The following is a 26,588-nucleotide window of genomic DNA, read 5'->3' as shown; positions in this document are numbered from 1 at the left end:
TTGACTTTTACTTTGTGCGACTTATTACGGAGAAAATTAGCATAGTAATTGCACACAAGGCATCCATCAACCACTACAAGAATTCACTCAAAGAGCTATTAGGAATTCAGAAATATTACAAATTTATGTGTTGTAAAATGGTGTGGCCATACGTAATGTTCCTTTTCACTCAGCAAATTTATATAAAAACAACATATATAGACGTTTCGGCCCCAACACAAAGTTCGATGGCATCTCCAGTTTTTCGAGGAGGCTGTCTGCCTCTTCCTGTGACTGCATGTTGTTCAACAAGCTCATAACTTCATATACACTTTGGAGGGGACATCATGAGGCCTGTAGCAGAAAAAAGTCACCTCTCTCTCAGCACCACAATTGCTTATTCGCATAACGTCCAAGTGCAATGACGACCCTACTTATTCAAGAAAAAGTTTGAATCGTCCCGTACTCCACCCGAGTTTGGCTCCTTTTTGCGCTTCTTCATTAGCACATGTATAGCTCCTTCATGCGATGGTAACTGGCCGTTTAGGTCATTTTCAGCAGGTGGCACTCTCACGGCTTGACTTCTGTTGCTGCTGATCGTATGGTCACTTTCTCGGTTTGTTTTGCCCCTGCACTTAAGAGTTGTTTTCCTGAGGTACACGGGGGGAGATTTGGAAATATCGTCGTAACAACGCCTTCTGGCAGCGTCAATCTTCCGCGAGGAATACACACGTTTTCGCCATCAACGATGAGTGTAGTCTGTGATACCAAAATGCGGCCCAAAATGCCGTTTCTCTTCCATTGTGTTTATTTGTCTTGAACGACATTGAAAAGAACGCTTCAGCACGCCTTTCACATAGCTTTTACCAGTGTGGCACCGCGACGCGAATCTGTAATTGTGTCGCACAGTAGGCATGCTTGCTTAGCTTACATCAACATGAGCACGTCAACGGAAAAGTACAGCACCTGCAAGTACCACTGCCCACCGGTCGGCGTCTGTGAAAGGGCACGGCACAGAAACTCGGTGTTAGCATATAGGACTACATTGAATCCCGCGACAATCATTGGACATGGCAAAACAAACCGATCCGTCTCTTGAAGTATTCATCTTCTGGGACGACAGAAAGCCGATAGAAACCATTAGAGGATTGTTTATATTTATCATTTATTACTTCTCAGCGAAAGCTTGTAAAACTTTCCCGCATGAACCACTTGCTTTGCTTTCACCCCACTACACATATTCAGCTTTCAGGGACACTGACTGATCAGCGCTCCACGCAGATACGGTTGCCAACTCTCATGTTTTCAATGGGATGACGTCATTTTTCGAAAAAAGTCGTAGAAGTGTAAATTAAAAAAAAACATCGGGGCTTCTGATTCTGTTTACACAATGGGACCATATGGAAGGTACCAAAATCTTACCTTATTTTTTGGGACAAAAAAGTCAATCTGAAAAAACTAGACGGAAGCTTGCGAATTTCTCGGAGATATGAGTAGTACGATTACTAATATAAGCTTCGATTTGAGCCCGCAATCACGTTGCTGCGTGGCAAAAAATATGTTCCAAAATACAAGTGTTTACAACACTGTCGCGTCTTCGACTCGCGTCTTGGAAACAGTGCTCTTATAACACCTTGCTTATAGCCGCGCGCCGGACTGTTGTTATGGCCGAGTTTTGTTGAGCGTGCGAGCTGATAGCTCCCGCTCGGCCATTACAGCGCGGTGCGGGTTCAAATATGAAGCACATTTAAGGGGCAACGCTCCTGTTAGTCTAAGATTACCATACGTCACGCGCAGCTGAGAGAAGAGGAGACGGGAAGAAAAATAAGGCAGTATTTTCAGAACAGTATAATAGACGGCGCTGTCTCATAGAAATACGTACAAACTGCAAATGAGTTAGGATATTTTAGAGTGCACTGTACAGCTACCCTTCCGGCAGCTGCTGCGCAGGCTGCGACTTGGTACGCAGTCTATCTATCTATCTATCTATCTATCTATCTATCTATCTATCTATCTATCTATTTATCTATCTATCTATATATCTATCTATTGACATATCTATCAACCTGTCTATCAACCTATCTATCAACCTATCTATCTATATATCTATCAACCTATCTATCAACCTATCTAACTATCTATCAATCTATCTATCTATCTATCTATCTATCTATCTATCTATCTGGCTATCTATCTATCAGAGCTGTGTGCCGGCGCCGCCACTAGTGTTTGCTCCTGGTGTTCGCGCCACCACCAAAGTTCCTAGAGAAACCACGCCGCCGCTTCCGCCGCACAATAATCCGCGGCGCACCGCCCGTTGTCCAATTTTGCCCGAGCGGGAAATCAGGGCATAAAATACATCACGTCTCCTTATTTTCTGAAGCTTTAGGCTTTCTTACAGCGGAATTCGCAATGTCTCGACTGCTCTCTTGTTTCCGTGTTGGCGTGCCTTGTCTATACACTGGCCGTAAGACAGCTTCGGATAATACACAGTAGAGTGTGGTATTTTCTTTTAAAGTCGTTTTTTTGGTGTCCTTCGTGACGCCAGAACAGCGATTCACGTTACATGATTAGGGCACGTACTCTAGAACGTCGATATAGGAGAAATACCAGTTGTAAATTCTATTCTACCATGCTTTGCTATGCATTCGCCACCAGCCATCCTAGTTCGTCCTCGCATCTCTCAGGATTATCATGCGCGATTAATTTGTGATTTCGGTGCATTTTGTGAGTTTTCGATTGCGCAAGTGAGACTGGGAAGAGTGTAGGTGATATTTCGAAATCCTGATAGGGTAACCGCTTAGCGCTCACATTTCAGACATGCTTATTGAATACATAAATGTCGAAGAGCCTGTAAGAATCGTAGTAAAGAAAGTTTAGTGCAGTGTAATACACAACGAAACCAAAGAAAAGGGCTGCGAATTTTTTTTCCCCTCAAGAGCGAAATATTTAGAGTGAAGACAGCGCAGCTCTCCATAACAAAGTTCCGCTCATCCGATGCTACCTGCAGTGCTTCCTTTTTGCAAGTTTTCATTAGAAGACATCACCCGGTAGGGAATTCGTAACTGTGTTTTTTACAGCCAGATATGTCGTCAAGCAACGATACTTAGACCCCATTTCTTGTCCAATGGACCAATGCTACGCTGCTGAGAAAATATCATGTAGCTCTCGCATCGTACACAGGGACACGACGAGAGCTCAGACGTTAACAATGTGGACTGCGCATGTAGAGATCACGACAAATGCCCACTGAGAGCCATGACAAAGCCACGGAAAAAGAACGTGTCTACATAGCGATTCTTCCCTAGACTGTACACTCAGACCTTTCGTCTGGTGTACTTTGGGAACTTTCAACAACATTGCCCTGCCTCCGAGCTATGTGATCACTCTTCCGATGACTAGTAATAGGCATATATTTGTTATATGTGTTTATGGTTACATTTATCACTGCGATTACAAAATGGCATTCCTGATTTAAAATAGTAGCAAATGCAAGCAATGAAGAGAAGTATATTGAGAATAACTGTATAAGCACTTAGTCCATCAGGCCGCCCCATATGCTAGAAAAAAAAGTTCAGTACGTGTCTCTGATAAAGCTTTCCCAAATAGCTTGCTCATAAAAGAGGCACTCTTTTTAGTTACGTGGAACATACAGGAGGTATACCTACAGGGGGTATCTTTTCACGTGGAACCTACAGGAGGTAATATGTGGAACATACAGTAGGTATCCGCAACCACGGCGCGCCTGTACAGTCCCGCCGTAACACAACTGTTCTAGAACGATCTCAAGAACTCAGCAAGGTGCGAGTCGCACCTCAATACTGGGCCTAGCCCCTATAATGAATTACACTATACAAAGAGTGCCTACTCAAGCCTATTCGTGGCGGGGCAAGAAATGGTTTGAGAAACCACTAGATCGCGTACCCATGCTTGCGTGTACTCCTTTGTCAAGGCGTGTAATAGCCGATTCCTTAAAACAATTGAATCACAAGTTTGGCATCAAACTTTTTAAAAGAGAAATTTTATTGATTTGTGCGATTTTTCATATTTCCTCTACAATGAGTCCCGCTGAAGTCATTTAAAGCTTTACCACAAATATCAGTAAAATCTGATAGAAAGTGTTGTTCGGTGAACTGGGAGCGCGGGAGGAACACACGCACGCACACGAAGTAAAGAGGAGGCACACAGCACGAGCGCTCATAAAGAACTGATTTATTCTCACGTGGAAGGACATATAAGTACACAAGCGTGCGCATGTCAACAAGAACAAGACGATAGCGTGAGAAGTGTACTGGCGTTCATTCAAAGCACTTGCCTAAGAATTATCTCTAAAGTGAATTAACAGTGGAGTAGTGGCAATGACAGACGGCTGAAACATTGATCCTTATTTCTTTGCAGAAATTTCACGCGTGGTTTGAATTATGAATTACCAACAAGCCCACCTTTCCATCCTGTTAGAAAGTGTTATATTTCTGCATTTTTTGCACAGAGTACACAGTCATGTGATTTAGATGTACTACACGTGCACTCCCTTTGCAGAAGCATGATTGTGTAGCATAGTGGTAAAGTCCTCGCTTTTGGAGCGTAAGGGTTCGGGTTCCTATTCCAGGATCGGGAAGGAAAAGGTTTGTTATTTTATTTATGCTGAAAACAATAGGGTCTGACCAGCCACTCGTAGTGCTGAAAGCAGCGCAGTAGCTCGGCCGCATGGCCCTACGGGAGTGTCCGCTCTTCATGTAAGTATGTTTCTCTATGCAGCCACAAACATGGAACTGCATGGAACCCATGAGCATGGAACCTATGAAAACTACTTTACCCGGCCCGATCTGGCTGGTAACGGCCAGGTTCGAGCCTCGACATCTGCCGACACCAAACGAGGCGAGGGGACCATGTGGGTAGCTGAGCCGTGCCAAGCCACTCATGAATGGAGTCGTTTTGCCCATCTCTAAGCTGATTTTTCTTTTGGCATATGTTATGAATGGTGTGTTTAGAAAATTTTTGCAACAATTTTGAGTACTTCGTACTCAACTATGGGAGAGCACTGAGCCATTCCGCTAACAGAACTGCAACATAGAGTTGTTCCCCCCCCCCCCTCCCAGAAAGTTGTTCTGTGAGGAAACCAAACAGGCACTTAATGTCTGTGCAGCTTTCGAGAGCATATCCAACAGCCCTTGAAGCGACGGAACTACGACGCGTGTTTGGTTTCAAAATTTCGTTTTTTTTTCATTTCTCTAGCATGTGAAATGGTCTACGACGTTTTCGCTTCATGTCCCACAGAAGGCTTTTATTTTATTTTGAGCAAAGTTGATTGAAACTTCTTAGAAAGTGCTTTCTTTCTACATATGTTTTGCATCGCGCCTACAACGCATTCGTATTGACATGCACGCTACTTTCTATGTTTTGTGTTGGCGGCGTACTGCGCGTGTTGATAGTTTTCTTTCGTGAGAGAAAGAGATTTGTTGTTTGGTAAAAAGATAAACCAAGACGTTTTTGCAAAAAAAAAAACGGACAGTCTCCGATAATACTTTTTTTTTTTCATGGTAATCTCGCAAGATTGAATTGCAATGCGTTCTACAATATTATTATAAAAGGTTTCACATCTTTATACCACGATTTGAATATGAAGGACGCCGTAACGTAGGGCTCTGCAAATTCAGATGGGGTTTTTAAGCGTGCCCCTAAGTCTAAGCACATGGGCACGAAACATGACCGCCTCCATCCTAAATGCAGCCGCCACCACCGGGATTCGATCCCGCAACCTTCGGGTTAGTAGTCGAGCGCCATAACCACTAGACAACCGCGGCGGGGAACGTAATGTGGTCTGACAAACGAGAACGCCAGCAAGAAAAAAGTGGGAGATGCCACGTACAGTGGGAATCGATTATATGCGAAGCACGAATGAGGAAGATAAATGTCACTTTAAATTCCGCACAACCTTAAGAGGCGGAGTTAAATTATGCCATACATGACTTCTATGTCATGACTATTATTTTTGGACGTCTCATTCACATTCGTCATCTATTAACGTCACCTCATACTAACTTTGTTATATATGGAGCTAGCGAAACGGCCACGAGCATGCTATGAGCTCAGCGTGTAGTCGTGTTTTACATGAAATTCATATCATGATTATCATACTTGGACGTGCCATTTACATACCTCGTCCATTCACGTCACGTAATACCAAATTCGGTATATGTCCAACCAGTGAAACGGCCGCGAGAATGCTATGAGCGTACCTTGCAGTCATGTTTTACATTAAACGCGTATTATGTTTATCAGATTTGGACGTGTCATATACCTTCGTCGTCTATTCACTTCCCATGATACCCAATTTGCTACATGTGTAGCTAGCGCAACGGCGGCAAGCGCGTCATGAAGGGCCAACATACTCCGAAGCTACGTTGACACACGCGCAGTCTGGGCGCAGCGACGCCACGCTAGCAAAACGCGAGCATATGATAGTGTGACGCCAGACGCAACCAGCGTCCGTCTGCGTGGCCAGGTGACAACCGGCGCGAAATGCGAGAGCCTGTAATTCGCGCCGACGACGCTACTTAGCACCGCGTCGGCCGCTCTTCGTGACGGAGGGGTGCCGTATGCGCTCAAACGCGCATGCGTCAAAGCAACGCAGCGCGACGCGCGCCTAAGAGCATATGGCATGCAGATGGACAAAGAAAGTCAGTGGGCAGATCCACTGATCTCAACTAGGGAGATATCGGCACCGAACATGACATCTCCGGCGTGACGCGCTAAAACGAACGCCAGTGCGCACGCGCACAGGCTTACGTCGAAGTGAATGAGCGCCTTGAGTGGGGCGTATAATAATGTTCTTACATGACGCGCATCCTATCATTATCATGGTTGCACCAGTCACATACCTTCGTTATCCATTCACGTTACGTAATACCAAACTTTGGCATATGTGAAGGTCAAGAACTGTCGCGAGCGCATCATGAGTGTGGAACGTATTCATGTTGTTACATGACACACATTTCATAATCATAATCGGACGTGTCATTTACCTATGTCGTCTGTTCCCGTGACGATAATTCCAAATTCGCTACATGTGAAGCTCGCGAAACGGCTGCGAGCGCATCATGAAAGTAGCATGTAGTCATGGTTTTATATGACACGCATCTCATGATTATTGTGTTTGCACCAGTCACATACCTTCGTCACTCATTCACGTCTCGTAATAATGAATTGTGTTGATTGTGTATTAATGAATTGTGAGCTAGCGATACCACCGCGAACGGATCATGAGCATGGCATGTAGTCGTGTTGTTACTTGACAGGCATCTCATGATTATCATGTTTGCACCAGACACAAACCTTCGTCATCCATTCGCGTCCCATAATACCAAATATGGTATATGCAAAGCTAGCGAAATGGCCGCCAGCGCATCATGAGTATGGCCTGTAGTCATGTTGTTACATGACACCCATGTCATGATTTTGATGTTAGGGTCTGTCGCTTGTGTTCGCCATGCAGCCATGTCATACCATACCGGTTTCGCAACATATAATGTGGCCACATGATTCGCTTGGGTGAGATCGAAGAGTGCAAGAAGACAAAGACGATCTATTTGAGCTGCTGCTTGGCTTGTCGAGTCAACGAGCCAATTGTATCAAGTTTGTCGTGAGAAACGTGACAAGACTGATGGAGGTGCTGGGTACAACATCTCACGATCCACCGATGCCCAAAATACCGCCCAGCAGCCGCCACGCAAGCCCTTCACCCGTGGACACTCCTGTTCACAAAGTAAGCCGCCGCTGAAGAGGCCTACCGCCCGAGACGCCAACCACTGACGCAGCGACTATGACTTCAACACAAGATCCCGTGCATGCTCCGACACCTTCCACGCCGATCTATTGCACCGTCCAGAACCCGCTCATGCCTAGCCTCTTTCAAAGAGAAGAGCATGAAGTTGTTGACAACTGGCTGAGGGAGTTCGAACGTGTCGCAGTGATCATTTACTGGGATAATGCCGTGAAGCTCCGGAACGTGTAAACTTGCCTAAAAGAGGGTGCCAAGACATGGTTTTTGAACAGGGATGATGTTCTGACATCTTGGCGCGAGTTCCAGCGTCGCCTTCTGGAGACCTACAGGAGTTCCGACCACCGCGAACGGGCGGATAGTGCACTACAATCACGCATCCAGAAGCCCAACAAGACCGTCTCGATGTTCGTCGAGGACATGACACGGCTTTTCAAGCGAGCGGATCCTGCTATGGCAGAAGAAAGAAAAGTTGCGCCACCCCATGCGTGGTGTGAAGTCACAACTTTTTCCTGGTATGGTGCGTAGTCCTCCCAAGAGTGTTGCTGAGTTCCTTACTGAAGCTGCAACAATGGAGCGAGTACTGCACCAACGGTCTGCCCTGTTTGTCCGTAAAGTGAATGCTGCCTCAACTCCCGAAATTTTCGCCGCCTCTGGGAGCAAGAGCTCCGAATGGATTCGCAAGGTCACCCGCTCCGTTGTCCGGGAAGAAATGAAAGAGATGTACAGGACAAGGCAAATCGACGTCGGTTCTATCACCAGTGTCATCCGTGACGAGGTCCAGCAGGTGCTGCACGCTCATCGTTTTCCGCCGATGTCGGTTGATCCGGAAACGGCTCCTGTGTCTACAGAAAGTCGCCATCGTACGGACGCGGAAGCCATGTGATCTGCCACTCCTCTTTCTGGTCAAGGAGTGCCGACCAAGACACTGCCACACGTCCCGATCCAGACAGTGCCGCACGTCCTAATCCCGACAATGCCATACGTCCCGATCCAGACAATGATGTCGTCAGTCGCGATTCAGTCAGCGCACGCTGATTTGGATATCGATAGTCACCGTGCACCAACGCGCAAGTATCATCTCTGGCGTACGCCGGACATACAACCCCTCTGCTATCATTGCGGTGAGGCTGGTCACATTTACCGCGAATGCCCATACCGGCAACTTGGACTGCCCGGATTTTCCGTCAATTCCCCTCGTCCCCGAATTGGTCAAAGGCCAAAGGATATCGAAGAGTATCTCGCGCAACAGCGTGCACCCTTTACACGACGGCAATCGCGGTCACCATCTCCGAGGAGACCCGCAGCCATTGAGCCACGTTTCGGGGTGACGGCACAGGAACGCTCCCCGTGCCCTAGTCGGGAAAACTGAAGGCAGCAGCCGTCGGGGGCAAGGTCGCTTGGACTCAAAGTGCGGAAGACCTCCAATCGACGCTTGCACGCAACGCCGAAGGCATTTCGTCAGAGAATAATCGCACTACCGAAGAAACGCCGACATCCACATCTGAACCCAGTGACCGCGTGTAACTCGACATACCTGTGCTGATTGACGGTCTTCAGGTCAGTGCATTGGTAGACACTGGTGCAGGCTATTCAATTATCAGCGGGAGGCTAGCTAAAGATCTCAGGAAAGTGATCACGCCGTGGAATGGAACGCGAATTCGAACGGCTGGAGGACACGTTGTAACACCACTGGGTCGCTGTACCGCAGGAGTGAAAATTCGTGCGTCAACGTTTGTGCTCAGCTGCCTCGTTCTTCGCGAGTGTTCGCGTCAGCTGATTATCGGCATGGACGTTCTTCGGGAATACGGTGCCATCATAAATCTCCGTGAGCGCATTGTGACCTTCTCGACTCAAGGCACAACAGATCGAAACGCTGATAACTGCCGTAGACCTGCGCTGCGGGTTGCTGACGACAGTGTCATGCTGCCTCTTCGAGTGACTGTTCTCATCGAAGTCACTTGTGAAGACCTCCAAGACGGCGACGTGGTGGCTGAAAGCAACCTATCACTTCTGCTGCTCCAAGGTGTACGCGCCGCCCGAAGTGTTGTGCGTGTCTGTGACGGACAGTCAACGATACCAGTTACGAACTTCAATTACGAGCACCAGCATCTTTTCCGTGGAACCACCATAGCTTATGGAGACCCTGTTGCCAACGTCACGGAGTGCTTCGCGTCCGAGGAAACACATGAGGACGAGAAATTTCTAGACCACATTGACATTAATTTGACGCTGTCAAACGAGAGAAAGGGTGAACTTCATGACCTTTTAAGGGGTTTTCAATCTAGCTTCGCCTCTTCTTCCAAAGTCCGTCAAACACACCTCACGAAGCATCGAATTATTACCGACGATGACGTCCACCCCATCCAGCAGCCTCATTGTGTTTCTGCCAAAGAACGCAAGGCTATTCAGACACAAGTAAAAGAGATGCTCGATGACGGGATTATTCAACTATCCAGCAACCCTTGATCCTCGCCAGCCGTTCTAATGAAAAAAAAAGACGGAACGCTGCGATTCTGTATTGAATACAGGAAGCTTAATAGCGTCACAAACAAAGACGTCTACCCGTTCCACGGGTCGACGACTATCTCGACGGGTTACGACGCGCGAAGTATTTTTAGTCCATCGATCTAACGAGTGGCTATTGGCAAATCGAAGTGGATGAACGAGACTGAGAAAAAACTGCGTTTGTGACTCCACACAGACTTCACGAATTCCTAGTTCTTCCCATCGGCCTGTGTTCTGCACCAGCTCTTTTCAGAGGATGATGGACACAGTTCTCGCTGGCTTGAAGTGGCAAAGAGCTGCCTTGTCTACCTCAATGATGTGGTAGTCTTTTCCTACTACTGTTTGAGGCCAGGACGGGAAAATTGTGAACCAAGACATATCGGGCCAAATACCAAGGGGTAGACACGGTATGCAGTGCGTGTGGAGAGGTGAAAGAAACTGTCGAACACTTGATAATGTTCTTTAAAGGGCTTCACCCTATAGTTCAGGATGATGGCGCAGAGTTCTTCAAAGAACTGGGGTTTAGGGACAGGGAGGGCAAAATAGACTTTAGGCGGGTAGAATTAACTAGAAGAGGGTTGTCCGATTGGTGGCTCAAGTCAATGCACGAGTGAAAATTAAACCCTTCACTGCAAAGTACCAGTCCTCAACTTTACTATTTAAAAGAAAAAAAGATAAATCTAGTGGTTAGTTCACTAAATATTACGGCTAGGTGCCGTTAGCCACCGCCTGATCTAAAGGGTACCACCACATCCATCCATCCATCCATCCAAGGAGATAACTGGACTGGCTGGACGCAACACGTGCAATTGAATGCTTGGCGCAGCTCAACTCGCAAGTGGCCGCTGTGGGTGCATATTGGCGTTGTGGTGATTCTTTTTTATCATATTTTGTGCGTTCAGAGTCGATGAAGCACCCTATAATATTACCAATAAGAAGAAAAGAAAGCCGGACACGCATTGCTTCGCTCCGGGTTATCATACAGGCTACCCCGGTCATCGCGTGGAAAATGAACGAAAGATTTCGTTGTTTTCGGTGCCAAAAGAGGAAGACCACTGGAAGGATTGGGAGTGCAACTTCGAACGGAAGGACAAGCCTCTAGCCTAGACATCTACGGTGTGCAAAAAGCACTTTGCTGAGCATTTTGATATTCATGATTACGTAGAGTTTATCGGTGGTAAAGAAGTGCGAATCCTCCGGGGAAGGCCTGTTCTTGCAACAGGTGCGGTGCCGACGCTCTTACTCGACCTGCCTGAATACCTTTCAAAAGTACTTGTGAAGCCAAGAGCAGAAAGAAAGCATCGCGGTGTTCCCTCGTCTGAATCGGCGAAGAAACTGCGGTTGTCTCGCCGCGATGAGCAGAAAGCGATCCTGTCCGAAGACCAAAATGTCAGCCCGAATACAAGGGCCTTTGAAAATGACGAAGTGAATTCATTTGTACCAACTATTCTGCAGGCCCTGGCCGACTCACTGCATGTTTCAAGGCTGTGGACGAAGCTTATTACCGTAGACCTGGATGTCCTGTTGTTTGCCACGACACGCACAAGAAAGGAGCCTTTTGGTATTTTCCATAAGAACGTGATGAGCTTCACCTTAGATCAGCACAATGACATTGTGGCAAGGTGTTATTTTAATGGCAGAGAGAAGAAGTACGGAAAAATTAGTTCCCTTCTTGAAGCAAGTAACATTTTTCAAATAGAAGACTCTGCATTGCTTTGTGCAGGTGCAATGAGCAGAGACGCTTATGAAGACATTGCTCAGAACCTGACTGACAAGATGAAAAGCACGCTTACTCCTGCAAATGATGGTGTGTTCAGCAAGAACTGCCTTGGAGTGGTGACAGCTAAAGGTATGTAATAGCTTATCTTTTACTTAAGAAGAGCATTTCCTGTTGGGGCTAACAAAGCATCATAATTTATTCCTAACCTGATGTTCAACCAGCTGTATCACATTCTTTATAATAAAGTGAATAATATTCATGAAAAAGTGCTGCACAGAGACTTTATAAACACGTTCCAAATAGCTCTACAATTAATTTTTGAGTTTTTTGTTTGCTCTATTATCTTATTGTCTTTTCGGCTGTGTTGCACTTGGCTACATTTTAGTAAATAGCTCATTCTGTATTTTACATCTTGCAGGAGGCATCTGCATTCATTGTCGCTACCTGCAAAAAGTCCTCTTGGTCCGGAAATCCAAGCTGGAGAAAAAACGTTTCGCACTTAATTGGCCCCACAGACTTCGAGTAGCCAATCAGGAGGCAAAGCGAAGTGCTTCACGCTTGTGTACACTGGCAGGCCAAATCCTAGCTACGGAAGAAAAAAAACTGTAATCTGAGCAATGAATATTTTCTCGGCCGTATTAAAGAACTGCCTCAAAAGCACCAAGAAGGAGCTCTGCACATGTTTAAGGCTGCAAAGAGGAAAATCATTGGAGGCGTAAGATACTCGAAGGAATAAATTTTGGAATGTCTGATCATGCGTATGAAAGGACTTAAGCTGTATGAAGACATGCGTACGCAAAACATTCTTGTCTTGCCAAGCAAGGTGACTCTGCAGAAATATATGAGGCCTTACAGGATGGGATTTGGCTTCAATGCAAAGGTAATAAGCGTGCTGAAGGAGAAAACATCTACTATGGATGCCTTCAAAAGGCATGGGGGTCTCATCATTGATGAGATGAAGCTTTCCGAGAATCTCTCATTGTCATCGTCAGGCCATAGAGAAGGCTTCGTCGATATGGGTCAGTTTACTCCTCCCAGTGCCAAGCATAAAGTGATAGACCATGGCATGGTTATAATGTTTGTTCCGTTCAATGGGAAATGGACACAAATACTTGCTTCTTTTGCCACACAGGGCAACATGAAAGGAAATCTTCTTTCAAAAGTGATGCTGGTGGCTGTTATTTTAGCAGAGAAAGCCGGGCGATTTGTAGACTTCATCATATGCAGCGGTGCGGCCTGGAACCGTAACATGTGGGCCACGATGGGTATTCATGCGACTGTGTCCAGCACGAAATGTAAAGTTCAACATCCAGTTGACAACAAGCGGCCACTCCATTTCATTTCTGACTGCCCACGTCTTGTTAAATGCATCAGAAATGGGCTGCTCAAATCAAGCTTCAACACACCAACAGGGCCAGTAAGTGCAGAAATTTATTCTATTAATTTGACGAGCATGTTTTGAAGTGAAATTTTTAGAGCAAAAGTAAAGTGGTAGTTGTGCAGAATCTAATGAAATATTTTGTTTTTCCATGCAGGTTTCACTTCATCCCGTCAATGAGGCTCTAAAGATGGATGGCTCGAATGTGACCCTTCAGGCCATGCCTGGTATCACGACATGGCATATTCAGCCTAACAACTTCGAGAAAATGCGGGTGACCTTTGCCTACCAGCTTTTCAGTGACGCTGTGCTAAATGGCCGGCGGCTCGACAAAAATAACATAGAGGCCATCTGTGGGAGTATCCAGCCCGTCTTGACGTTTTTCGGGTAAGATGAATGTTTTAAGTACTTACACGATATTAGCAGCACACCTTCATTACGTTTTGTTGTTTGTGATTTACCTTTTATTTAAAATGAAGCAACCAGCACATCGGCTCACTGTTTTAAAATCTCATTACATGCTTTATACGTTTCAGAATGATCAGGGACCTCATTGAGATCATGTGATCTCAATTTCCGGCCAAGGCTCTGCGTCCGGACTCTGCTGCCGTGGACAAGTTGCTGTCATTTCTCGCTTACCTCGTTGAGTGGGAGGTTCAAGCAGCGGACCGTGGTGATTCTTGTCAGCCTCTATGACAGTTAAGTTGAGAGTCACCATTGCAAGTGTCTTGTCGCTGCTGGACTACCTGAGTCAGGAACTTGAGTACAAGTTTCTGATGACGTCAAGGCTGAGCCAGGACCCGCTTGAAAACTTTTTCGTCATTTCAAGGCAGGCGTCAGGCTGTAACACACACCCCACTCCCCAGCTGTTTTCGATAACAGTTTCTTGTTTGAGTTTTTATAGCCTTGCCAAGTCTGTCACAAATGGTAATGCTGAGCCAGGTATGTTGACTGCTTTGCTTGGGGCTGACGCCACAGATAGGGATGAGCACAACAAACAGTTTTTGTTTGACCAGCTCATTGCTAATGACAATCTTTGTAGTGCTGAACTTGCACTGGACAAGTTGGAAAAAATTGCACCAGATCATGTTGCCTGCATATCTGCAAAAAGCGACCAACGCTTAACCTTTTGTGTCACTGGATATGTGGCATGAATGTTCTTGGCCAAAACCAGTTGTGATGCATGTAAGAAGGTCCTGCTTCCAGACAAAAGAGAGCTCCAAAACCTTCGTGCTGCTCAATTTACACAGCTGAAGGATAATGGCGGCCTGTTGTGTCCGTCAGGATTCCTACTCAGGTTCATACAAAATCTGGAGAATCTTTTTTACAGGCTGCTTCAGTGCACAAGAACTACATCATGAAAGCATCATGGATGTAATATCGCTTGTCAAATCCAAACGACGGGACAGTGTCGGATGTGCTGAGCATGCTCAAGTGCTTACTGCTGAGATGGTGGCATTTTTTTACCACTCGGCTGCACTTTTTTGTAAAATCTCTCAATCGAGCCAGAGTGCAAAAACGTGAAACAGCGAAATACTTAAAGCTCAGCCGTAGTACGTAGACTACTCTCACCCCCATTTTGATGTTATCTTTGCAGGAAAAAAACATGTTTGTTTGTTCAATGTGAGGAAGTTGTTGTAAGGAGGCTAGTATTTACACCATTTCTGCATTTGCGTACAATTCCTTTCTGCGCTTGTCTTTACATTCTGTGAGAATCCAATGCTAATGTATTATTTGTCTTCGTTTATTTGTGTGTTAAAACTATGGTTTAAATGTTCATTGTGACTGCCTTTTGATGCATTTTACTTGTGCTCATTATTTGTGCTTCCCAGAGAGTGATCTCTCTTCGACTTTTATTTATTTATTCACATACACCATTGGCTTCAGGTTTCATAGAAAAAAAACCCTGATATTTAGTTTGGCAAACTAAATGAATTTGATGAACTGTTGTTGAAATAATAAATTGGGGAACCCTTATGCTTCCCACTTAAGAGTTGAACGTGACAGCAATATCCGCACGCACGCATGCGCGCGCGCACACGCTCACCCGATTTTTCAATCGCTGGCCTCCCTTCGCTTCTCGGTGGAGACCTAAACTGTGCCGCAAGAAATGCCAAAGTGCGAACGCCCTCCGGCTCTTATTTACTTATATTATTTTATTTACAAAATACTGCAGGCCCATTTAAGGGCCCCAGCAGGAGGGGCAAAGATCATAACATTGCACACAGGTGTAAAACAACAATAACAAAAAAGTTACATCATGTACAAAAGATACAAAAACATAATTATTTACAATCTTTATTTTCATCTGCCTCGAATTTTCGCTCCCAGCCATTGACTCTGCCACTGACATCGGAATTCCTGCAAAACGAGCTCTCTAACGCTATCGTGTTAAATTATTTGATTTGTCAAATCATCACACACTTTGTGGCCATTCGCAGCAGTATGTCCTTTCATAAGTACCGTTTTCTTCATAAAGTAAAGTGCGTGATTTGTACATGGTTTCTTTTGCGCAAGTAACGAGAAAAATATCATGTGAAAATATTCCTTTCAAATCTTAAGGTGAACCACAACTGACCAGTAAATTACTCATGTAGTTCACTTTGCTGAAAAGAACAAAATAAAAAGCCTTCGGCAGTGCTGAAACTATCACCCGGCAACTATATGGTTTTCACACGCGATCCATCAGTAGAGAAAAGAAAAGTTTGCGGCGCTCTACCGCGCTATACCCGTTTCCCCGCGGCAGCACCACTACGACACGCGGACCAGCGTTCGACTTGGCGGCAGTGCTTCAATCCACCGTACAAGCAGCAGTGGAGGAAGCCATCAACCGGATCGCGCATCTCAAGTCGCAACAGACAGCAGCCATACTTGTAATCAGCGCAGGGGAGACATCGCACCTTGTTCCTTTGTTTGATCCAACATCGTCGGACTCGCCAACCATAGGCGCTTGGATTCCACTTGTGGACGACCTAGCGGAAGTCTACCGTTGAACAGACAGAGTAACATCTTGCCACGCACTCTCGAAGTTGTATGGACCAGCGAAGACGTGGTACGACTGCTTTTTGTCTGTTAACAAAACCTGGCCCGAGTGGAAGGTGGAGCTCAAACGTGCTTTGGCCAGGACAAAGAATACAGAGGCTTCACCGACAAATGTAGGACCGAATATACAAGTGAGGTGAGCCTACGGAGTGCTACTGCGATGTCAAATTGGTGAAAGCATGTCATTGTAACCTCAGCGAGGAAGCTTGCATCAAATATTTGATCTTCGGCCTAAACAATCAGAATACCATCCGAGACATCAGCGCCTGCACGTACGACTCTACGGAGGAGCTTCTGAGTTGCCTCAACCGTCTCGAAGAGCGGGTTGGAACCGTTGGCTTCCGGGACTCAAAATATTCCAATGCGAGCGAATTTAAAAATCTAGCGGGCTACGGCAACAAGAAAAACCAAGCCACGGAAGCGGCCTTGAACGAGAGTAAACAAAACCAACAAAACTCCTAACCGAGGTGAGAGAGCGAACTCTCCGAACCGAAGACCGAATCCCCCTCTCCCGAGAAAGGAGGGCCACGATGTTTTAACTGTAACAAGAACGGTCACCTCTCTCTCAAATGCCAAGTTGCAACGTTTGCAACCGAAGTGGACACGAAGCCGAGAACTGCAGGGAAAGGGAGAGCAAGCCGCATTTCTTTCAAAGCGTTGTGGATCTGAATATCCAGGCAGCAGACGCAGTGAACGAAAGGTACTTCATGCTGGCTAAAGTTAACGGGAATGAAGTAAGAGCGTACGTCGACCTTGGCAGTCAGTGTGTCACTATTCCGCGTGAGGATGCTGATCAGATCGAGATCAAATGCACGGTGATGGAGAAGTTGCTGACCATCGAGGGCTATGGGTCAGGACGTGGGACGCCCTCTGGTGAGGCAAACGTCAACCTCACAGTCGACAAAGAAACAGCCGACGTCCTCGTGCTGATAGTGCCAAATGAGTCGCAGGCAATTCCTGTCATCGTGGGGCAGCCCTTCACCGAGCAACGTCATGTTATGGTCGTAAGGCGACGAAACACCGTGCGTATCTTTGAAGAAAAAAAGAATCTGGACGAAAGTGATGACACACTCGAGTCCATCAATATTCCAGATCTTCCGAGGCGCCTGGCCTTCCTTTGGGCCAAAGAGTTGACAGTTGTTCCGCCAAACTACGTTGGATTTGTCAAGTCCTACGTTACGGGCAGCGAACCCAACGCTGATGTTTTCGTGAACGACCAGCCCAGGGACCAAGAGGGGCAGGACCATTGCTTACCGTGTTGCGTCGTGAACGCAGATGCGGGAAATGAGACCTGCATTCCTGCAATGAACGTTTCGTACGAGGCACCGAATATACAAGCCATCTAGCGGGCTGTGCAGTCGGAAGTTTGCTATCTCAATGAAGGGCCGATGCAGGACGTGAAATCAAGCTGCAGTGCCACGCAACCATGTTTAACTGCGACCACGTATGTCAAAACGGCCCCAAGCTTCAGCCCGGAGCACCATGAGAAACTCGACCGACTCATCGAAGAGTGTCGCGACTGCTTTGCGGATGTCTTATAGATTGGCCGCACCAATTCAGCGGAGAGCAATATCAAAGTAACAACCGGAGATCACGTAAGGTTTCGCCCATGTCGTGTTTCCTTTGAGGATAGCGAGCATTCGTGAAGACCGTATGAAACAGCAGGCAAGATACAGCAAGAAACGTGCGACGACTTACGAACCAGGGTATGTCGTATTGGCCAGGCAAGAGCCTACAGATTATGGCGAATCAGGTAGAAATAGAGGACCATATAGCATAACAGCAAAACTAACCGATGGGCGATATCGCATCGAGAGGCTGCTCAGTACATGGCATGAGAGGAATGCATGCAGCAGCATCGCTCCACTGGACAGTATTAAGCTGTGGGGCCAGGTTGAGATAGACTCTGATAGGTCAAACAGAAGATTCTGACCGGGATGGTCGGTAATTGCAGAACGGCCGAGTTTAGGCGCCCTTGTTGCACGAAACAGAACTCGAAAGATGGCGCCAGGCAATGCTCACTGCGCGAGCGGAGACGGCCGGAGGCTGGAGCTGTAATGTGACACCAAAGTGAGCCCCCTGTGGTGAGCGCGGGTGTGTGACTGTGCGTTGGTGTTGAGAGCAGGCAGAAGAGGGATGGCTGTGCAACTGGAGAGACGCCGTATTCTTGTCTCTCCAGCAGTTTTCTTTACTTTGCCCTAAATAAACGTCGTTTTGTTAAAGTAACATTGTTTCTCTGCCAGTCTTTTCACTCGTGTCTCCCGAATCATCATCGTTTTGCACCTAACAGATATGTTCTGTTGTTAAATTTTTCAAGAAAAATGACTTTATTGGTTTAAAAGCACTCACAACTTGTATTTGAAGGTGATATATCAAAAGGCGCCAAAGAGCACAGATTACCAGAGATATTGGTACTATAGAACATGGACATACTAATGGTCGAAAAAGATGATTCTAGGCCAACGGATTTATGAGTCGACTCACTCTGGCTCACTTTGACTCAGATCGAGGCGTGAGTCTGACTGTGTCCGAATGAGTAATGTTTTCGGGAGTTTGAGTCTGAGTGAGTCCGGTTGAAGAAAATTTTCGTGAGTGTGAATCGGAGTGAGTGCGGCTCAGAAAATTTTACATGACTTTGAGTCCGTGCGAGTGCTAAACGCAAAATATGTTTTGTTTGTGAGTCTGTGTGAGCTCCACAAGTTTTGCTGGCCTATGCTCCCAGGCCACCGTTTGTGCACAAATCGCACGTTGGCTAGCATTGAGTGGCGCTGCCACAGGGATTTCTCACTGTTTACAGAATACCTAACGAGCCTAGCGGTGGCTTTGGTAAGTCTAAACTGTAAAGTAAACTGTAAGTTAATGTAGTCGCATTAGTCTTCAACACTTGATGATCCCCGAATGTCCTTCCTGTATCCTGTCTAAAGACTCCTGTGAACAGCAAACTGAAAAGTGCTAATTGTTGGGGGAGAGTTGCTAAAGGGGTACTGGTACAAAATTTCGCGGCTGAGATATTCGTTGGGGTCGATTGGTGTGAAAATTCCTATGCTATTTGCAAAATATCAACAGCGAATATGGCTTGGAAGGTATTTTAAAAGAATTTCGGAATTTGTGGGAGTGCTCAACTCCATCGTGCCATTAATACCTTCGAAGGGGATCCTTTGTAAACCTTTTACTTCCTCACGTCGCCACGCAGAAGTCACTAAAACAAGTTATGAGGACGTCACAGTTGTCATTTTCTTTTGCCGCATTTGTTCCCACAGTCTATAGTTCTCAGTGGCTGGTCGCAAGTTCGTGACCGTGGCGCACGCTTCGAATGTTTTGTGTTTGGCGACACTGCAGTCTCGTTTCCTATTTGAAATTAAATCTTGATGAAAATTGTGCGGAAGTGTGTCACAGTTCTGTGTAGTGACGTGGGCAATAGCTGCACACACTAGGTGGCGATAGTTGCACCTGGCGGCTCCTCCTTTTGGAGCTCTCTGAAACCGCAACTTAAACTGGTCGATAATGAGGGGCCTGTAATTAGTTTTGTCACATACTGCAGCAAATGATGTGTTGTGTTATGACTAACAGGCATCCAGCAACATATTGCAGCAGAAACACGGGAAGCCAAAGTTTGTGTCAGTACCCCTTTAAGCCACTCACCTCGTCCTCACGTCCCTCCCCCCCCCCCCCCAAAAAAAACCCGGTTCACCCACCGAACCAGTCGGTTGTACTTTGTCATCTGGTCTGTTCGTGCAAAGCCATGGTTATTTCCTAACCGTGTGAGTAGCATGGAGACTCGTATGCACCTCGATGGCATATTGGGGAGGGGGGGGGGGGATTCATGAAAGTAGGGTGTCACCGCAGAAGCCAACGTTTTGACCAGCAGACTTATCTTCTTCAAGGCTGCCTTGAAGAAGAGGCTATCTCGTCTTCATTCTTTGATTGACCACTGACCCCGTCATTTTCATAGCAGTTTACTTTGCACCAGTCTTATTTCTTTAGGACTTTTGCTAACTATTTGGAAAACCAATAATAGTAAGTGCTCCATCCAAATTCCTTAACAGTTGCTATGCCTAGCGCGCAGGCCTGTTGTTTTTTGGCTTCCCCAAGGCAGCGACAGGCTTTGTCTGACATTGTTGTGTTTCCCAAAGCAGCAACAAGTTGCCTAAGATGGATTTACCGGCATAAAACAACAAAACATCTAAGGAGAAACAGACACACACAGCACTGAACTCACAACTGATTATTACTTCCAACGCAAGGCCTTTTTGCATGGCACGCATTAAATCAGCACTTTTTGGTGCTAGTAAGTCTATCTTAATCATGAATCAACTCGCCCAAGCAGCAGTTTTACAAGTTGCTGCCTTGAAAGAGACAGGAACATAGCTAACAGCTTATCAGCTAATGATTAAGAAACTGAACAGTGTGTGAACCAGCTTTTTTTCGCATTTATTTCCAGGTTCCAACAATGTGTGTTACGAGTGATAGAACTTGTCACCTCACTGATATCACGATTTTATCCACCTTTTGCTTCACTACAGGGCATTTTTTTTACTTCAGCATTTCACTTTACGCAACCATAGGAAAAGTGCTGACATTGCACTGATTGGCTGCGCTCGCTTTGCAGGTATGTATTTGTGAACACTTGGAGTCAAGTCCCCTGCTCTTCTCAGCACCTCAATGCGTAGGCTACATGGGAGAGCGAGGCCCATTGCCCCCACTAGCCTGCCTTCCCACACTCAAAGTTGTCACACAGCAGGTACGAGTGCTTTATTGAGCATAACTCTAAGGCATCTTGTGGAGGTCCCCCATGTCCTGCTCCACAACGTGTACATTTCTCATCCTGATGTGTACTTTTCAAGTTAGTGCATTTTAACACTTCACGATATGCTGCCAAAGATTTTCAGTCTTACCAGTTGCGGGCTGCTTTTTGAGGCCAAAAATTGCTAAGAGAGGATTGATTTCGGGTGGGGAAGGGGGGAATGTTATGCTTGGATTATGCCAATATTTATGTGTAACCTTACCGGTTTTCATGCATCCTGGATTTGCGGATCTAAAGCTTCGGGAAAAAAAATCTCGTTTTTGTCATTTTCAAACGATCGTATACCATAATAATTCACTTAAACAAAAACTCACCTCAGCACCTTCATATGTATCATCGCATCTTGATCGTAAGTATAAAGTTTTCGTTCCTTTTTGCCGCAATAATGCTTTTCTGAGTCCTTTTTACCAAAAACAAGCACTGAGTGGAACCGCCTTTCCCCCTCCTTTGCCTGCATTGGGACGCTTCATCATGCAAGGCTGCACTAACCGACTTTGTCTTCAGTAGGCTTGTGCAAATAGTAAGTGTTAGGTTCGAAACGAATAGTGATTTTTGTCGAATAATTTTTAATATAATTCGAATAGACTATGTGATGTATAAATAAATGTGGGCATATTTATCATGACCTAACTAACCTGCTTAATATCTTTTTTAAATTGAAAGAAGGCCTCTATTCAAGTGCTTTCTTTTTTTTCTCAATCAAAAGCAGTCCGAACAACTTCGAGAAGTGGTAAGATTTAACTTTCACTAGGATGCAAGTGATAACCTGTAAATTATGTAGCACTATATTCATTACAGTTAGAATGTAAAAGTCAGCAAAGCAAGCTTTTAAGCTTAAAAAAAGATCAATCAATTTGAGGATCATATGTTCATTTGAAGGGCTTTTCAACAGCTTTTCAACTAACCATGAAATAAATTCACTAAAAAAGCCTACTGCCTCACGAATTAACTGCTGAAAAAACTTTTAGAATCTGACCAGTATTAGTGGAGTTTTGCGATTTTTCACATGCTACAATTGCATTCTCTCTGCTTGTCTCGACGAAAGCGCTTGAAGCAAATCCAGGAGAAATTGCATTGAGAAAGAAAATACGTCACGTGCGCGGCGTGACCTTGAATATTCTTTTTTTTTTTGAAAATGTACGTGGGTTTCAGTGCGATTGCGCATGCACTCGTGGACAAGTCGCGGCCTCCCGCGGCGGCCCCAATATCGACCAAGCGCCCCATGCTCAAATCAGCCAATGGCTGGTGCAACGGTTGTGACGAACGATTTTTGACATAGTGGCATCATTTGCCGAGAGAAGAGAGCAATATTTATCAGACTGAGAATTTATTGTGAATTTTAGGTCGCATGCTGTCCTATAATAATAAGCTCACATGTTCTCGGTAGTCTCAACTACCGATCGGCAACGTTTCCTGGCCATGATTATTCATTGTTGCAGGGGCCCTTCAAATTTGAAGCGGAGCTTCGCGGTAGATTTCTTTTGGAGAGGTGCTTTCACAGTTTGACACTATACTGCAGTGAAACCACCCTTACAAGCAGTTACATGCGGACTAATATAGATCTATTCGTTCATACTGAATACTTCGAAATATTCGATAATTTAAATTCGAATTGAAGTGAAGTCACATACTCTAGTATTTGTTCACATATTCAAAGCATTCGAATATTCGCACAAGCCTAGTCTTAAGTCGTTAATAGCGTAGTTTGTTTAAACATGTATTTTCATTTATTATTTGTATTTATATATTGTATTGTTTGCATTTGTTTTTGCATAACCCACCCCCCTCTGTAACGCGTACCGGATTTTTCGAGGGACCACCGAATTTCGATCAGTTCTTACGTTAGTACAGTTAGGAAAACCTCTCGCAAGTCAAAATTTCTGTGTGTTATTTGGCCGCATTGACAAAAATGCAGCCCAATTGGATCCTGACTTTTTGTGAACCCATCACATTTTATTGTAAACGAAGTCAAGAAGCGTTCATCTTAAACGTGCAATAGAACCAGCAGATGCGAATTTGTGAACTTTCCCAGCCAAATTTCACTATGCTTATTAGGCCGAAGTTCGGACTAACCGAGCACTTTCCATCATCGTGGCGGGTCGTATGAACTTTAGTACTGAAGCCGATGAAAGAAGGTTAAGAGCAGCGTGCTTGAAGCTTCTAAAAGATGACGCGGCGAGCACACGCACTGTCAGAACTATGGTTATTGTTTGCCACAACCGCTGTGAACGAAACCACTGTGGCTTTTGATACGACCATGTGTGGCAACGACGTAGTTGGCAGAACTTCGAAAGTGCATCCGCGCCCAATGCTCGACCAGTCAAGGGGACATTGCTTTCCACAAACGCTGTGGACAATTCTGCGACAGATGCGGCTATAAATAGAAAAAAAAGAGACTTGGTTTTGAAGGTACGTGTACAGCCAGCGCAGGTAGATTGAAAACGAAGATTAACTATTGTTTTTCGCAACCGCTCCGTGCGGTACCAAAGTCAGGTTCACAATCATCAATAGCGACTACTCGCTGAGGGCATCCAGCTAACGCAGCGGTAAATTAAAGGCAATAAAGACGTAATAAAGGCTAAAGTGTTTTGGTGTTCCTGTCCAAAAAATCTAGTAAAATTTCTGTCGACCTATGTACTTCGCTATACTTAGGCATTCAGTTTTCAGTTGTCCTCAAGTGAAGCTTCGGCCCGTGGTTTCCTGGCAGCTGGCTGCGTCGTCCCATATGTTTACGTGTGTTTTGGGGAGACATACGCGAGTACTTTTGATTGAAATATATTTTCCTTGTTTTTTTGATGATGCAAAATTTCGGGAGGTACGAATGTTTGCACACTGCCTTTGAGACTAACAGTTTTTGTTGTGTTTTGGAAACCCTACACTCTAGTGGTTGGCCACATCAAGCCATTATAAGACCACAACGTCAATGTTTACACCCCGCCTCCATTTTTTGTCGCCATGCTTTTTTTCTTAATGCAAATGAAAAGAAAAGGAGGGGAAAAATAAATCAGTTTGACCCCCCTTTTCCTTGCTGCTAAAATCTCCCTGATTTAGAATGCATGAATTTTGCAGCTATGATAACGCCTTTATGTGCTGTGAGGATAAAATAAACTAAATGAATGAAATTCTAAATCATTGTTTGAGCCATATCACCCCATAGTATTTCATGAGCAATAGGTGGTGTTCTTTTTTCCATAACTCTAGAATCTTTTAGGAAGCTTTGCTCAGCTTAGGCAAACCCAAGTTTCGTAATTTTTGTCTTGATGAAAAGCTGAGTGTTCACTGAGTGTAGTAGGGTGCCAAATGCTACCTTAAGAGGCTCTATTTTTTGAAAGGGTGAAATATGAAAATTGCTGTTTCTCAGACTTCAGATGAGAGTTCTCAAACTTCATATTGTTGTTATAGGAAAGCTAGAACCATGAAATTTGTCTTGTCCACCTCGACAAAACACAGTAAAAACTTTTACACCTAAAAGGGTGTAAAAAGTGCTTTTACGGTAAAGCACCCTTTGCAACATCTTTAACACTCATAAATGGTCGAATAAAAAAATCATCCCTTTGTTTGGGTGCTTGCCTCGATAGCACCCTAAAATAGACTCTAAGGGTTATTTGTGCCTGAGAAGGGTGTAGCTGACGATTCATCAAATGGATTATGCAGCAAAAGACGAACACATAATTATAATATTTGGGATTTTACGTCTCAAAAACCTCGATATGATTATGAGGGTCGTCATAGTGGAAAGCTCCAGAGACTTTGATCGTTTGGTGTTCTTTATTGAGCGCTGATATCGCACTGTGCACAGGCTTCTACCTTTTCGCCTCCGGCCTTATTCGACTGCCACGGCCGTCATCGAAGCCGCGACCTTCGGATTGGTGGCCGAGCAGCGTAGCTACTGCACGAATATGTGCACCTTGCGTTAAATGACGGCCTAATTGACTTAGAATGTGTGAAGGTGCTCTCCAAATACAGCAGAATGCCAGCAGAAGCAAATCGCGTTTCATCTATAATGGCAATTAACTGCAATTCATGTTACGAAAGCTTTCCTTAGCGTTGGTTATAAGCTACATGTTTGCTATGGATTATATACAGGAACATAATGTTCGCCCGAGTGTGGGTGTGTGTGCGTGAGCCTGCGCATGTGTTCGTGTGTAAGCGCGATTGTGTGTACACCCGTGCATGTGTGCGTGCGCGTGTATGTGCGAGTCCGTGTTTGTGTTAAGCGTGCCTGTGCACATGTGCACGCCCATGCATGCGTGCGTTTATGGTCGCGTGTGTGTGCGGCCGTATTTGTGTATACGTGTATGTGTGTGCGCCTCTGAATAAGTATGCGTGTGTATCAGCCCGTGCGCCCTCGAACTTCGTGTGTGTGTGAGTGTGCGGGGGGGGGGGGGGCACTGCTTCTTAGTGTTTAAGGTCCCACACCTGTTCAGACTGGGAGTCTACATGGGAGGTAGCTTAAGGAATGGCGGTGGTCAACGCATTGTACACGGACTATTCAGTACACTGAAAACAGCTGCACAATCTCGTACCTCATCATTCTTACGAACTTGCTGTGGTAGCTGATTAGGTACGCTGAGGTGCTTCTACGCTTGAAAACGTCGGTTATGAACAATTCACACAGAAAGCTGTCACTGCACTTATGCACAACCATCGTTTATATTAACAACACTTAACAAGAACGTGCTCTGCCTTTGCTACAGGTGCTTAACTAGCTCATTGGGCAACCATATGTATTTATGTGCTGGTCATGTGGTCAGCAAGAAGTTTGTTATAACAACCTCGACACGTTTCGTGGTGCGTGACAAGCCTTCTAAACATCCGCGACTGTGGATTAATTTGTTCCAGCTTCGACTACGCATTCAGTGTTTGCGGAATCATATGCGGAATTGCCAGACACGGACAATGCGAAAAGAAATTTCCCTGAAAAAAGGGGTAGGGATTCTCTCCCGCTAATGCCACCGAGGACGAAATAATTATTGTTTCTTGCCATTACAGGGTGCACTTTGTTTTCCGCAAGTTTTGCTTCACAATTTTTCGCCCACTGCAGTCGCATTCCGTGGAAATACTCAAAGAACCCGAGGCTGGTAAATAACCTGCGCCCCTGTGCGGCTGGTTGGAAGGAGAGTTGCCATTTACAAGGAGTAATTCTTGAAGCGCAATTCAATTGCCTTCCGTGTCGAACTGCCGCCCGCCCTATGCGCCATAGCGTTTGCCTTTCGGCGCTTACTCGGCGGGTTTCCCGCTCACCCCGCTCACCCGGGCCAGCCTTGCCCTACCAACGGTGGTGTAGATAAGCGGATAGTTGCGTCACCGAACACCTGCGTCGACAGCTGCGGCTCCACCGGCAGTGCCTCCTCCTTCTCTCTCTCAACGTTGCTCT

The 26,588-nt window shown here is 45.6% G+C and overlaps 2 protein-coding genes across 3 annotated transcripts in view; one reads left to right on the top strand and one right to left on the bottom strand.

The window, feature by feature from the left end:
* Positions 1–26,588, bottom strand: part of LOC142776302 (cytoskeleton-associated protein 5-A-like) — a 317,071-nt gene that overhangs the window by 82,668 nt on the left and 207,815 nt on the right. The gene's annotated exons all lie outside the window — the stretch shown is intronic.
* On the top strand, positions 11,976–12,739 carry LOC142776300 (uncharacterized). Its single transcript, XM_075879712.1, has 2 exons — positions 11,976–12,116; positions 12,406–12,739. Exons 1-2 carry the CDS (start codon positions 11,996–11,998, stop codon positions 12,594–12,596), a joined length of 312 nt encoding a protein of 103 aa, XP_075735827.1. The 5' UTR covers positions 11,976–11,995; the 3' UTR covers positions 12,597–12,739.

This window comes from Rhipicephalus microplus, chromosome X (assembly GCF_043290135.1).
Source record: "Rhipicephalus microplus isolate Deutch F79 chromosome X, USDA_Rmic, whole genome shotgun sequence".
In the NCBI taxonomy this organism is placed as follows: Eukaryota; Metazoa; Arthropoda; class Arachnida; order Ixodida; family Ixodidae; genus Rhipicephalus; species Rhipicephalus microplus.
The sequence above is the reverse complement of the archived record's forward strand: the minus strand, read 5'-3'. Positions and strand labels throughout refer to the sequence as shown.

Coding starts and splice junctions, on each gene's coding strand:
- LOC142776300 (XM_075879712.1), top strand. CDS start 11,996: ATGAGCAGAGACGCTTATGAAGACATTGCTCAGAACCTGACTGACAAG. Junction 12,117..12,405: donor TGGAGTGGTGACAGCTAAAG/GTATGTAATAGC, acceptor TACATCTTGCAG/GAGGCATCTGCATTCATTGT.